At 54.4% G+C, this 14,538-nt stretch overlaps 1 protein-coding gene and 1 long non-coding RNA gene across 2 annotated transcripts in view; one reads left to right on the top strand and one right to left on the bottom strand.

The window, feature by feature from the left end:
* LOC119978548 overlaps nucleotides 1-2,849 on the bottom strand; it is a 46,857-nt gene extending 44,008 nt beyond the window's left edge. Inside the window, exon 1 of the long non-coding RNA XR_005463483.1 lies at nucleotides 2,307-2,849. This is a non-coding gene — a long non-coding RNA (uncharacterized LOC119978548). The remainder of the gene's footprint in view (nucleotides 1-2,306) is intronic.
* LOC119978547 (methyltransferase-like protein 27) overlaps nucleotides 1-9,009 on the top strand; it is a 53,343-nt gene extending 44,334 nt beyond the window's left edge. Inside the window, exon 5 of the mRNA XM_038820272.1 lies at nucleotides 8,833-9,009. Coding sequence (XP_038676200.1) covers nucleotides 8,833-8,996 — 164 coding nt within the window. The 3' untranslated portion in view covers nucleotides 8,997-9,009. The remainder of the gene's footprint in view (nucleotides 1-8,832) is intronic.
* The last annotated feature ends 5,529 nt before the right edge of the window (nucleotides 9,010-14,538 follow it).

The following is a 14,538-nucleotide window of genomic DNA, read 5'->3' as shown; positions in this document are numbered from 1 at the left end:
TGAAGCCTGGGATGTAGGAATATATCCACAGTACATAGCATTTTAAACTTGGGACTAAACCTGATAACCCCAGTCTGGGGCGGCACGATGGCACAGTGGTTAGCACTGCTACCTCACAGCGACAGGGACCTGGGTTAAATTCCGGCCTTGGGTCACTGTCTGTGTGCAGTGTGTACTTTCTCCTCATGTCTGCGTGGGTTTCCTCCGGGTGCTCCTGTTTCCTCCCACAGTCCAAAGTTGTGACGGTTAGGTAGATTGGCCATGCTAAATTGCCCCTTCTTGTCCAGGGATTTGCGGATTGACTGTTTATGGGGTGAAGTATGGTCATGAAATTGCAGGGATAGGGTACTCTTTCAGAGGGTTGGTGCAGACTCGATGGGCTGAATGGCCTCCTTCTGCACTGTAGGGATTCCATGAGAGGCCGTAAGAGTTTGGGATGGGGAAGGGTCCTATGTAAAGGCTACCTTCTGTCATTGGATGGGGTTGAACAGAAGCACATTGTTAATGTATCTGGTGGAGTGAGTGCTTGATTCTGATATTGGCCTCCAAAATAGTTCTGCTCTCCAATGCAAATTTGTCCAAAACAAAACCGCCCCAAAGCACAAATTATTGAGGAAATGACCATCCATTCTTTAATCCAGAAATCCTTCAAGAACTCCAGAGAAGTCTGCAGTTCTTGTGCAGAAGAGTGCCACAGGGAAATGGTCATTCATTTCTCCAGTGTCTGACCTGTCTAGTATCATGATATAACTCCTGATGAGGTTAACGGGCTGGTATCAAATGTAAGATGAGAAAAAGAAAACAAAGTCATCATTCTGAAAATGTTCAGTGTTAAAGAGGGCAGACATTTTTGTAGACCACAAAATGAGTCCGAACCGAGTAGAGAGAAAGAAATTGTGTTTTTTTGCAATGCAAAGATATTTACAATGTACATCAGGTCCCTGTTGGGTTGGGTTGCTCTGATGGTTCCATGCCTGGCCAACTTTATACTGAACTTAGCCATGAATGATCTGGGCTTCCAGTCCTCTTAGTGGGGGAGCTCATATTCAGTGGGACACACGGGATAGTGATTGCTCCAATCCCGTAGGTTTGGTGCGGCTTATAACAGTTATATAACTTAGATTTCAACTTCGAAAGAGCTTCAGTTGGAAGAAAGAGGAACTTTTCCAGTAACAGTAAGGGCTATAACTTAGAAACGACAGAATTGCTTTAAAGACAGAGATAAAATTATTGACTAAATGCACGAAAAGACCTCCCTCAAACGTTTGAGTCATCAAATCTCCCAAGCATGTTGATTCCCAAAATGCCAATCACCAATCCCTCTAGTTACCTATCGTAGAAATTGTTCATGTTTGACTGCAGACATTTGTTTGAGGTGAAGTTACTGGTTGTAGACAGAGAGGTCACATGAGAATGTGACTCCACAACAGGTCACATGGCGGGAGTTGTCCCCGGGAGTGCGGGCAGAGCACAAGTGTTGGAGTAGCTGCTTAGCGAGGTGTAAACTGTGCTTTGTTGAAAGTCCTTGCTGATGGTGATTCAGGAACTTGACACATTCACACTCGTGACACAGGTATAATTAGTCACTCGCCATGCAGGCTCTTCCCAATGTGGAACAGATAATGAGGAGTTATGTCACAACATTTTACCCATGCCTCTTTCAGGCACCTTGGGGGAAGAGCGCTAGCAACTCTTAATGATCAATCATGGCATTAAACCTCATGAACTGCTATCTCAGTCCACCAGGTTGTATCTTTGCTCATTTCTTGGTATTTAATAACGTGACCAATGGCTTGTGGTCTGCCATGATTGTAATTTGGAAGCTTCAGATGTTGTCGGTAAATTTCTCAGGTGTCTGTCAGAGCCAACTTTTCAATCACTGTGCACCTTTGTTCAGTTGTGGTCAATAGTCCTAACCCTAACCACCCCTCCCCCCTCCCCGAACCCATAAGGCCTGCAACAGAAACCACAAAAGAAGAGGGGGGCGAGGGGAGAACAAGACCTCTGGGACAGAGCACCCAGAACAAAAGAGGGGGATGCCAAGGAGGGGCCAGGGAGGAGAGGGGAGGTGGGGATGTGGGGGGGTGGGGATGTGGGGTGGGGGGGGGGGGGGGGGGGAGGAATCATCAAGAAAGATTTTATGTACATAAGAACTGCATAAACTGTGAATATTGGACGCAAAGTTTCATTGAGTAAAATTGAAAATGCCAATTAAAAAATTCAAAAATAATCATAATAATTCGTCCTGGAACCTGAGACATGGCCGCTCTGTCCCAAGACCCCTATGGTGGGTTGTGAAAACTCACACTTATTGTTGAATGTTCACCCTGCCAGTTCCAAGCTTTGCAACACTGCTCTCATTCTTGCATCATGTTCCTGTGTGATGGACATGTGGATCGGGATCTTCTCCAGTTGGCCAATGACGCCTTCTCGTTCCTCCAAAACACCTGTCGTTGCTCCCTGGAAAACCTCTGGAGCCGATATGATTCCAAAGCGTAGACAAATGGAAGGTGTGAATAAGTGGAGTCAGTAGTTTGGATTCCTCATCCAAAGATAGTTATCGGAAGTGACTGTGCATCCAACTTTGTAAGGATGATCATTTTTGCAAGCTATACCAGGCTCTCCTCCACAGATCCCATTGAGTGGATCTTTGTTTCTCCTGAAATATAAACAAACTACTACAGGTGCTGGAAATCTGAAATAAAATAGAAAATACTGGAAAAGCATATCAGGTCTGGCAGCATCTGTGGCGAGAAAAAATAGAGTTAACGCTTTGAGCCTAATATGCCCCCTCTTCAAAATAATACATCTTCACTTCTGAAGAAGAGTCATATTGGACTGGAAACATCGGCTGGAATTTTCTGCTCGTGCCCGTGGCAGTAATCTGGGTCAGACAGGACAATATGGAAAAAAGCCAAAATGTCTGTTGACTTTGGGCTGGAAATTCCGGTTCTGCTGCTTGTGGGACTCAAAAATCCCAATGGTTAACCCGGAATATTTCTCCACAGATATTGCCGACCCCAGCATTTTCTGTTTTTTGTTTCCCATTCTGCTGATTTGTTTAATTGTGTGAGATCAACACAAGCGTGGGCAGCACAGTCGCTCAGATGTTATCACTGTGGCTTCACAGCGCCAGGGTCCCAGGTTCAATTCCCGTTAGAATCACTGTCTGTGCGGAGTCTAAACGTTCTCCCCATGTCCGCGTGGATTTCCTCCCACTAGTCCCGAAAGACGTGCTGTTAGCTAATTTGGACGTTCTGAATTTTCCCTCTGTGTACCCGAACAGGTGCCGGAATGTGGCAGCTAGGGGCTTTTCACAGTAACTTTGTTGCAGTGTTAATGTAAGACTGCTTGTGACAATAAAGATTATTATTATTATTGAGCCACTCAATTTTGATACAGGAACCAGCTTGTGAGTTGGTAAGAAGTGAAATGACTCCTGATGCTGCGTTGGCACAATTTCTTGTTTCGTCTTCTATAAGAGTGGCTGTGGAACCTTGCTTGCGACAAAAAACACAACTGAGTGTGATTTAATGGAAATGAAACTGAGTCCCACTTTGGGCCTGTTTAGCCAGGTGTTTCCCGGTGCTTGAAGCTCTGAAAACAGCCCCGCTATTAAACAGGATTTCATTTCTGGGTCTCAGCGATGAACGCCTGCTGAGGTCACACTAAGTCCCATTTCCTGCACAAACGAACTCTGTTCGCCAGTGCAGGAAGAAATTGGGGCGGCATTTTTAGATGGCACCCTGATCTCTGGAGCCCTCACCACAGCCTCCGGACCCCCTCCCCAACTTACTAATTAGGGGATATCGTGCCCCCTGCATCCCATCTTAGAAAGGCAGGGTATACTAGGGCCCAATCCCCAGCATAGGCACATTGGCACTGACAGAGAGGGACACTAGTAGTGCATTTGCCAGCCTGGTAGTGCCAACGGGGCATTCAGGCATTGTCAGGGTGTCACTCACATGGCACTGCCAGGGTGCCAGGCTGGCAGTTCCAAAGTACCTGGGTGGCATCAGGGTGCCAGGCTACCACCCCACCCATGCGCCCCAATCGCCTAGGTAGACCCCCCCCCCCAAGTGCCACCATGCCTGGTACACATTTGTGGAAACCAGTGCTAAAAGGCACTCGCTTGGGATCTCTGAGGCAAGGCCTTTAGGTCTTGCGCCTTGAGTAACTGTGCCGTGAGCATAATGTGCTTAACTGCACACTTAAAGATGAAAATCCGGATCCCGTCCATTGTCTATATTCCGCCAGAAGCTCCTCACGAGATTTACCGGCTTCACCGTGTCCTAAGTCGGGCATGAGGAGGCTCTTAGATCATGCCCATTGTTTTTACAGCTGGTCTCAATGTGATGTGATGGGCTGTTTGCAGCTTCCAAAGTTCCATTTCATCCTGTAACTTCTCCAAGAAATTATACTTCTAGTTCTTCCTCTATTTTAATGTCTTATATGTCTTCAATTTCTTGAATGGAACATAATTTCAGCTGTTTCTATTTTAATTGTTTGGTGAAGAACTTTTTGCTGCAGAAATCTGACGCCGTCGAAAATGCCGTCTGCACATGCGCGTTGCAACCGACATAAATTCACGCATGCGTGCTGCGACCGGCGCGAACCCGCGCATGCGCGCTAGCCAGCGCCGGCCCAAGGGTTGCTGGCGCCCCGGGCAAGCTGAACTTCGGCGCCCTTCGAGGGGGCGGGGGCGGGGGCGGGGGCGGGGGCGGTGGGGGGGGCGGGGCCGGGGCGGGGGCGGGGGCGGGGGCGGGGCGGTGGGGGGGGCGGGGGCGGGGCCGGGGCGGGGCGGGGCCGGGGCGGGGGCGGGGCCGGGGCGGGGGCGGGGGCGGGGGCGGGGGGGGCCCGGGGGGCGGGGGGGGGGCGGGGGGGCCGGGGCGGGGGCGGGGGGGGGGCCGGGGCGGGGCGGGGGGGGGGGGGGGGGCGGGGGGGGGGGGGGGCCGGGGGGGGGGGGGGGGGCGGGGGGGGGGGGGGGCCGGGGGCGGGGGGCGGGGGGGGGGGGGGGGGGCCGGGGCGGGGGGGGGGGGGGGCGGGGGGGGGGGGGGGCGGGGCGGGGGCGGGGGGGGGCCGGGGCGGGGGGGGGGGGGGGGGGGGCGGGGGCGGGGGGGGGGGGGCGGGGGCGGGGGGGGGGGGGGGGCGGGGGGGGGGGCCGGGGGGGGGGGGGGGGGCGGGGGGGGGGGGGGGCGGGGCCTGGGGGGGGGGGCGGGGGGTGGGGGGGGGCGGGGGGGGGGGCCGGGGGGGGGGGGGCGGGGCCGGGGGGGGGCTGGGGGGGGGGGCCTGGGGGGGGGGGCCTGGGGGGGGGGGCGCGGGGGTGGGGGCGGGGCCGGGGGGGGGGGGGCGGGGCCGGGGGGGGGGCCGGGGGGGGGGGGCGGGGCCGGGGGGGGGGGGCCGGGGGGGGGGGCGGGGCCGGGGCCGGGGGGGGGGGGGGCGGGGGGGGCAAGGGGGGCGGGGCCGAGGGGGGCGGTGCAACGGGGGACCGAGGCGGGGGGGGGGCGAGCCTGAGGCGGGGGGGGGGCGAGCCCGAGGCGGGGGGGGGGGCGAGCCCGAGGCGGGGGGGGGGCCGAGCCCGAGGCGGGGGGGGCCGAGCCCGAGGCGGGGGGGGGCCGAGCCCGAGGCGGAGGGGGGCCCGAGTCCGAGCCCGAGGCGGGTGGGGGGGTCCGAGCCCGAGGCGGGTGGGGGGGGCCGAGCCCGAGGCGGGGGGGCCGAGCCTGAGGGTGGGCGGGCCCGAGTCGAGGGGGGCGGGCCCGAGGCGCGGGGGCGGGGCCGAGGGGGGGGTGGGGGGTGGGGGGGCGGGGCCGGGGGGGGGCGGGGGGGGGGGCGCGGCGGGGGGGTGGGGGGGCGGGGCCGGGGGGGGGGGGGGGGGGGGGGCGAGGCCGGGGGGTGGGGGGCGAGGCCGGGGGGGGGGCAAGGGGGGCGGGGCCGAGGGGGGGCGGGGCCACGGGGGGCCGAGCCCGAGGCGGGGGGGGGCCGAGCCCGAGGCAGGGGGGGGCCCGAGTTGCCGGTGCCTTGGGCCGGCCCTGGCGCTAGCTTCCTTCTCCATGCCAGCCCCGACACAACATGGCGTAGAGCCACAGGAGCCAGGCGCGGAGTAAAAGAGGCCCCCACAAGGAGAAGCCAGCCCACCGATCGGTCGGCCTCAATCGTGGGCCAGGCCAAGGTGAGGCCCCCTTGGGCTTGGCCATCCCCTCCCGCCCACCAGGCAGCCCCCCGCAGGATATAACCTGACATCCCGCTAGGTAAGACCACATGTGAATGGCATCGGTGGGACTCGGCCTATCTCGGCGGCCATTTGGCCCATCCCGCGTGGAGAATCGCCGGGGCCTAGAGCGGCTCCTGACCGGCGCCACGCCGACCGTACTGGCGCCAATGCCGCCAATTCTCCGGTCACTTGAGAATCGGCGGACCAGCGTTGGGGCGACATCACGTGAATCGCGCCCAGCCCGCCGATTCTCCGACCCGGACCGGGGTCAGAGAATCCCATCCAAGATTTCCAATAGCCTCTCTTCTTGCAGGAATGTCATTGCACAAGGCAGCTGATTCCCACAGCAAGAACACTGAATAAATGGCAGCTTCTGCACCCTATTTCACTGTTTCGGATTAGGAGCCCTGCAATTTCTCTGTGCTATAGACTGGACTGCACCATCTGTTCTTCTCCATGAGATTTCTTTTTTGCATTGAATAAAGATTTTGTCTTGCTTTCTCTCTTCTGCCTGCCTTACCTGCATGGTCTTCAAATGGGTCAAATCTGCCCTTGACTGCAGAAAATCTGTTACTGTCCATGATGCCCACAACAATGTGATCCTTAATGAATTCATTGTTCAGAGCTCCATATTCACAATTTTCAGGTGATTAATAAAACTCATTAAGAAATCTCTGCTGTTTCCTGTTCTTTGGGTGCACTTATTAATTTTTGCTCTCTCCAACTCTAAATATCAAAATAAATAGCAACGGCTTTCATAACACTTATATGTTGCCAAGTCTTTGTTTATGCACTGTCTGACTATTACGTCATCTGCACTACTGCCCACTGCGCAAAATCAGGTACTGACCTGTTCCAGCGCATGCGCGAACCGGCGAAAGCCTTTCGGCCAGCCCCGCTGCCGGGCGGTAGGCCTGAAAGGCCGTTGGCGCCGGTTTTTGCGCCAGTCGGCGTGGTGCCAACCGCTCCGGCGCGGGGCTAGCCCCCAAAGGTGCGGAGAATACCGCACCTTTGGGGGCGCCCAACCCCAGAGTGGTTGGCGCCACTCCCCTACGCCGGGACCCTCCGTCCCGCCGGGTAGGGGAGAATCCCGCCCCAGTTCTGCCACTTCTCAGTTTGATCCTGGCCAACGCACTCTGACAAAGATTGTACTGTTGGCTTGTCTGGAGTTCGGATGAAGATTTATCCTCAATTGTTTCTCTTGTTACCTTTTCCAGACATCGGGCTCTTCATTTGTTGCTACCTTTGTTGTATTTTCACACTGTCGCCATTTGATATTTTTGTTGTGGGTCTAAGATATGAAAATCATGGGTCTAGACCAGGGGTTCTCAACCTTTTTTAACCCATGGACCCCTTTTCCTCTTAATTTTTTTTTGTGGACCCCCATAGCCATTCCACAGAAAAAAAAGCTTCTTATATGCGTGGTAAACTAATCCTAAAGTCCATCTACCTTACCGTGAGGGTTGGAAACGGATTAGCGGTATTTTCGTACGTTGCCAAACTTATTCTAATATGAAAAGTAATGAAAAAAACTTTTTACTGACTAAATTGAATTAAATTACTCTAATAATAACCAATTTATATCAAATATACACAGTTTCTAGTGATTACTGTGTTAAATCATTCATTAAACTTGTCAAGGAGAAATGTGACATAAGCGTCAGGTCAACCGTGGGTATTTAATAAGCTGCTTCTGTCATTAAAGGTCCTCCGGGCTGTTCCTAGGGGACAATAGCCCAGGCAATCTTCAACAACAACTGTGATTAAAGCACAATAAAACCATTTGTCATCAACCGGTATGGATTTTTTTTTCTCAGAATACAGTACCACAAAAATAAACACAGCAAATGCACCTTTTTGGTTCTGAGCCCCTTCAGCCCTCAAGGTAAATTAGATAGATTATAATCTCTCTTTGACCTTTGTCAGTGCGAGAGAGAGAGAGAGAGAGAGAAAGGTGAATATTCATCATGAAAACAGACATTTTCTTCTTCTACTTGATTCTCAGTAATAACAATTGTTCTGAAGTAGAATTGCTCTATGGACCACTAAAATATCACCGTGGACCCCCAATTCGGTATTTTTTTTGTGTGGACCCCCAGTAATGTTACATGGACCCCCAGGTCCATGTAAGTTTCCATGTAATGAAAGTTTTTTCATTACTTTTCATATTAGAATAAGTTTGGCAACGTACGAAAATACCGCTAATCCGTTTCCAACCCTCACGGTAAGGTAGATGGACTTTAGGATTAGTTTACCACGCATATAAGAAGCTTTTTTTTCTGTGGAATGGCTATGGGGGTCCACAACCCCCTGGTTGAGAACCACTGGTCTAGACTGACAGGCAATGCTGGAGGAAAGGCTGTTGGTAAACTCTACCTTTTGCTGAACATTTTACTAACCAGAATACAGACACAACACAAGGCTCCAGACAGAAATATCACCCTCCATACTCCATGGTCAGGTGATCTTTCATGATGATGATGTACACTATGCATTTACATATTTCACATTAGGAGGGACCTTGACTTATTTTAGAAAGATTTCCTCTTAATTTGTGATATATGAGGTCATAGTTTTCCTACAGAGTCTAACAAACCTCTTTTTTGTTTGAATTGTTGAAGGTTCTTATGATTTAGTGACTATTGTTAGTGGATTGGCTCAACAACACCTTCCCTGGGACATCCTTCCAGAAATGCTGAGAGTCACCAAACCAGGTGAGCAGAAAGGTCCATTCCTGTCAGACCACTCGGCCCATCAGTACAGCACCACAGGATGTACCAACTAAACAAGATGGCTGCCACAGGGGAACAACAACAGGGGGCAGGTAACATCCTGGAAAGGGGACTCTTCAACAGAAATAAAATAGGAGGTGAAGGATGTGAGTTTTGCAATCAAACTATTCATTTCCATCAAAATCACAGAACGGACTTTTCTAGTTTATTGCAGAATGTCACAGTGGGCATGAAAAACGATTCGGGAAGCTGGCAGCTTATTCCTCATCCATATTTTTCGGCTCTTATTTTTTAAAAAGCTGATGGTGGTGGTTCCCATGACGTCACATTGCATTCAAGCTCTGATTGAGCCCGCCCCACAGCAATGTAGTGTGTAAAAGGCCCGTTTGTCAAACCGCTACTCTACGCTTACCCCATGGAACACCCACAACTCCAACGCCTCCACCACCCTGCCCCAAAATGAAACACCTCCCCAACACAAATGGACAATCTAACAAAGGAGACCAGGAGACATAAAGGCCTGATAATTATATTTAAATTTATTCAAATGGGGGTTTGTGATGTCCAAGATCGGGGTCCTGTTACACCATTGACGGGGGGGGGGGGGGGGGGGGAAATCCCACCAGCATAAAATGTGTGATGGGACTCATACGGGAGGGGAGCGCAGAATTCCCCCTCAAATTCTTGAGGGTCTAAGATGTGGTAGTCATGGGTCTGGACTTACAGACAGTGCTGGAGGCAAGGCTGTTGGTAAACTCTATGGGCGCGATTTAATGGATAAGTTTCTAAGTGTGGTAGTGAGCAAGAACTGCTGTGAGGCCATTGATGTACCATCAATTCGACTCAAGACACATTTAGGATCCGAACTGTGGCTTTAATCAGCTAGTTGTTAGCCCGGTGGTCGACTACAGAGAATGACCGACCGCCGGGAACTCTGGGTACTTATACCCCGCCTCGGAGGCGGGGCCTACTTGCCTCTCGACCAATTGGAGAGCAGTCACATGACTAGTCCCAACCAATCGGACGAGAGGCACATGACCAGCCAGAGCCAATGGGAAGCCAGTGCTCTGCACCAATGGCAGTGCTCATATCCATACCACCACAGCCATCACCTGTATCAAACTTTAATTGGACCACTTAACAGGGCCCCGGGGGCTTCACGCTGCAAATGATAGTTTCGCCAGCTGATCCGCCAGGACCACTCCCGCCAGCTCCCTGCCAGCAAGGAGGAGCAGCACTTAAATGGATCCCACACAGCTCACAGCAATGGCACTGAGGAGACCAGCTCCAGAATTTGGGGATGTCGACCAGGCCAGATTGTTGGACGCAGTCGGGACTAAACGGTATACCCTGCTCCCTCGAGGGGCTCGCCTGGGAGAAAGTGGCAGCGGCCGTCAGCACGGCCAAAAGGCCCGTCATCCAGTGCCGTAAGAAGATCAACGACCTCCACCGGGCGGCACAGGTAGGCTGGCACTGGTCCCGCCCACCCCTCGTGGTGACCATGCACCTGGCACCACCTCTGCCATACTGCACCATACTGTACTTCAGCCTACCCATGTCCAGCAGTGCCACCCACACCGCCCTCCTCCCCCATCCCCTCCACATGCCACCCATTGCTCCCATCCCCAATCATCCCCCCATTCCCCTCCCATATTGGCCACCCCCCCCCATCCCTCCCTCGTCGATGAATGAAGCTTGTGGCTCATAATGCCACCTCTGTGTCCCCGCAGGAGAGGTTGGCCCACAACAGACGAGAGAGGGCCCAGATGGGCAGGGGGAGGGCCAAACATCCGAGGCCTCATCCCCTATAGGATCAGACCTTGAAGGTCGCATGGGTGGCTGAGAGAAGATCGGTCACCGATGTAGAGGTTGGAGTATGGCGCAGAGGTGAGGATCCACCGGCTACCACCCAGATGACCTGTCATCCATAAGCTGTTAATGCCACACAGAATGACCCATCCCTCCCACTGACCACCAGCCCATTATCCCGCTGGATTTCCATCCGATGATGCCAGCCCATCCGGGGTGGTTCCCACTCCCCCCGCTCACTCCCATGAGAACACTTTGGAGGGGTGCTCCAAGGAGACCACCACCGCATTCACGGCACAGCTGGCATCCCCACCCTCCACCCTTCTCCACCAGATACAAAGCCTCTGGAGCAGGTTTACCTAGAGCTAATGCAGTCGATAGGGTGCGGCCATGATATTCAGAGGGGGATGTCAGTGACACTCCAGCAGATCCACAGCCAATTGGAGGAGCTCCAGAGGCAATGGGCGCAGGAGATAGTGCCGCCGAGGCCAACACTGTTAGGGTGGTGACAGCAGTGGAGAACCTGGTGCACGATGTCAGCAGCGTAAGTGGTGGTGTGCTTGGCATGGCTCAGTCAGTGATACCCATGGCAGAGTGCCTCAGTCACATGTCCAACTCACTGGGGGGGGAGGTGTCCCAGTGTCCCAGGTAGACCTCTCTGAGGCACTTTGGGGCCTGCCCCAGTCTCAGATGGCCATTGCCAAGGCACTCTAGAGCATATCCCAGTGCATGAGGGCATTGCCGGAATACTCCAGAGCATGTCCCAGTCACTGAGGAGCATCGCTGCCGAAGGCGGCAATACCATGCTGTAGACATTGGGCAACCACCAGGGCTGGCAGAACCAGGTGGCACAGGGGCAACCAGGGCTCAATCCAGCTGCCCCACCGTCCCGAGGTGATTCGCAGCGCCCTATGGGCACTGACCTGGAGGAAGGGGTGCTGGGTGCCAAACCAGAGTCACCCTCCGGAGTGGCGCTGGCGGCCACCAACTGCCCCAGGTTCCATCCCCCCTGACAACGGCGCATATTAATAGTAATCACTTATTGTCACAAGTAGGCTTCAATGAAGTTACTGTGAAAAGCCCCTAGTCCCACATTCCGGCTCATGTTTGGGGAGGCCAGTATGGGAATTGAACCTGCGCTGCTGGCATTGTTCTCCATTACAAACCAGCTGTTCATCCCACCGTGCTAAATCACCCGCTATTGGAGTCAGACCATGGAACAGAGTGCCATGGCAAGGCATGTACCGCCGGCAAGTGGGCAGGGCATCAAAGGCCACGAGATGCGGTAGGCAGCAGGCTGCCTCAATCTCTGATGTACATTCTGGGGACACACCTAGGCACAGCAGTAGAGCACAGACGGTTAAGCAGGTCGAGGATCACTGAGAGGGCACTGGGGGAAAGCGGGTAGGGGCATTGAGGGGGAAGGTGATGTGAGTGAGGAAGGGGTGAAGGGAGATGACGGTAGGGGTGGGAAGAGAGGGTGGCACCATCGGGGGCTCGGGGCAGTTGGAGACACATATGTACAGCATTACAAAATGTTGCACTCCAGATATATGACACCTCTGGCACTTTCTTCCACAACGTGGGCTGACCACCAATCACCTGCACCAAAGCCCCGGGCATGGTGGTCCTAGATTTTCCCCACTCCCCCTCTCCCCCCAGGCACACCACATACAGGTGATGGGTGTGAGTGCGCACTCAGCAGACAGACTGGGGTTAGACTATGGCATAGATTGAGGAGCACCCACAGTTCTCAGCGGGTTGTCACCACCCCCCTGCCCTTGACAGTGACCTGTTTTTTTAATATAAATTTAGAGTACCCAATTCATTTATTTTTTCCAATTAAGGGTAATTTAGCGTGGCCAATCCACCTAGCCGGCATATTTTTGTGTTGTGGGGGCAAAACCCACGCAAACACGGGGAGAATGTGCAAACTCCACACGGACAGTGACCCAGAGCCGGATTCGAACCTGGGACCTCGGCGCCATGAGGCTGCAGGGCTAACCCATTGTGCCACCGTGCTTGACAATGACCTGTTGACAGTGCCAACACAGTCCTATCACCCTAGGGTTACATCATACAGACCTGAGAGGGTGGAACAGGGTGGTGGGGGGCGAATGGGTGGAGGAATCGGGTGAGATACGGATGAAGCCACGTCCTTTGTGAGGCAGGCTATGAGGAGGTCCTCCCTAGTCCTCTGGGCTTGCCAGACTATCACCGCTACCTCCTGTCTTCCTCACTCTGGTTGGTCCTGCGCGTCCTCTTTGGGCTCATCCTCCAATCCCTCCTGGTCCGGCACCTCCTCGTCCTCCTCCTCGGAGGTAGCCACATGTTCCTCCCTATCCCCATCCCCTACATCCAGCAAGTAACCCTGCTGCTGTGCCAGGTTATGAAGGGCACAGCGGACCACCACAAAGCGGGAGACCCTCTCGGCGGTGTACTGCAGTGCACCACCAGAGGGGTTGAGACATCGGAACCACATTTTGAGCATTCTGATGCTCCCCTCAAAGACAGCTGGGTGGCCACATGGGCCTCGTTGCATTGGCTATCTGGATCAGTCACCAGCCTTCGCATGGAGTCATTAGCTGGGTCCTCAGCAGGTACCCCTTATCCCGCAAGAGCCAACCAGCCATTCTGGGGTGGTTCTTAAAGAGGCTGGGGATGTCCACCTGCCCCAGGATGTAGCCGCTGTGCACGGTCCCTGGGAAGTGTGCACATACGTGCATAATCTTGGTGGTCATACACAAGCTGGATGTACAGGCAGTGGAACCCCTTCCTGTTGATGTAGGGCACTCTCTGATGCCTCAATGCACACAAGGTGACATGTGTGCCATCTATTACCGCCTGGAGCTGGGGCATCCCATCGATGGCAGTGAATCCTGCTGCCCGGGCATCTTGTTGGGCCTGGTCCATGTCAAAGTTTATATAGTTTGGTGCCCAGACAAACAGGGTATCCATGGCCTCACGAATGCACTCCTGGGCTGTAGCTTATGAGATGCCAAACACGTCCCTGCTCGAGCCCTGGAATGATCCGGAGGAGTAAACATTCAGGGCTGCGGTGATCTTGATGGCATCGGGAACAGGTATCCTCCTCCTCCACGTGGTGCCAAGTCCACAAGGACATAGCACAGGTGCTGCACTGTCCCCTTGTTGAGGCGGATCCTCCTGCAGTACACGCTGTCCATCATTTGTTCAAACAACTAACAACGCCGGTATACCTGAGCCATTGCTGGCCACCCCTCTAGGTCCATCCCTGGCCTGATGGGCGGCTGGGCCCTCAGGATGTGCGGCAGGGCCTTGCACATGGGCAGCCGCCTCGAGTCTCTGTCGATGCTGCTGTTGCCGTCTTCTCCCATGTAATATCTGGAAAAATTGGAGATGGTGACAGACTGGTGACCAGCGGTGTTTTCCACCCTAGGATCCTCCATTCCCCCATTGTTCTCCCCATCCCTCAGCCCCTGCCATCTGACATATCCTGCCTACATGGCCGTGGTGGGGGCCGTGAGTCATCGGACCCTAGACCCTGTACCTCGGACACCTAAACATAATGTTACCTGAACGAGCTAGCCCCCTCCCTGGAGCACTTACCCAATCTCTAGTCACGGAAATTACCCTGGTGTTGGGGCTTCGGATGTTGGCTGCTGCATCGTTGTGTTGCTTCCTGCTGTATTCAGACACAGTGAACAGGCATCACGGTCTGATTGGGATACTGGGCAATAACTACCACATGCTGCATGGCACTCCTGCCCACAGAAATCCACTTGGGAAGTGTGAAGTGCTCACTAA

This window comes from Scyliorhinus canicula, chromosome 15, assembly GCF_902713615.1.
Source record: "Scyliorhinus canicula chromosome 15, sScyCan1.1, whole genome shotgun sequence".
Classification (NCBI taxonomy): Eukaryota; Metazoa; Chordata; class Chondrichthyes; order Carcharhiniformes; family Scyliorhinidae; genus Scyliorhinus; species Scyliorhinus canicula.
Note: the sequence above shows the minus strand (reverse complement) of the source record. Positions and strands in the feature narration are given on the sequence as shown.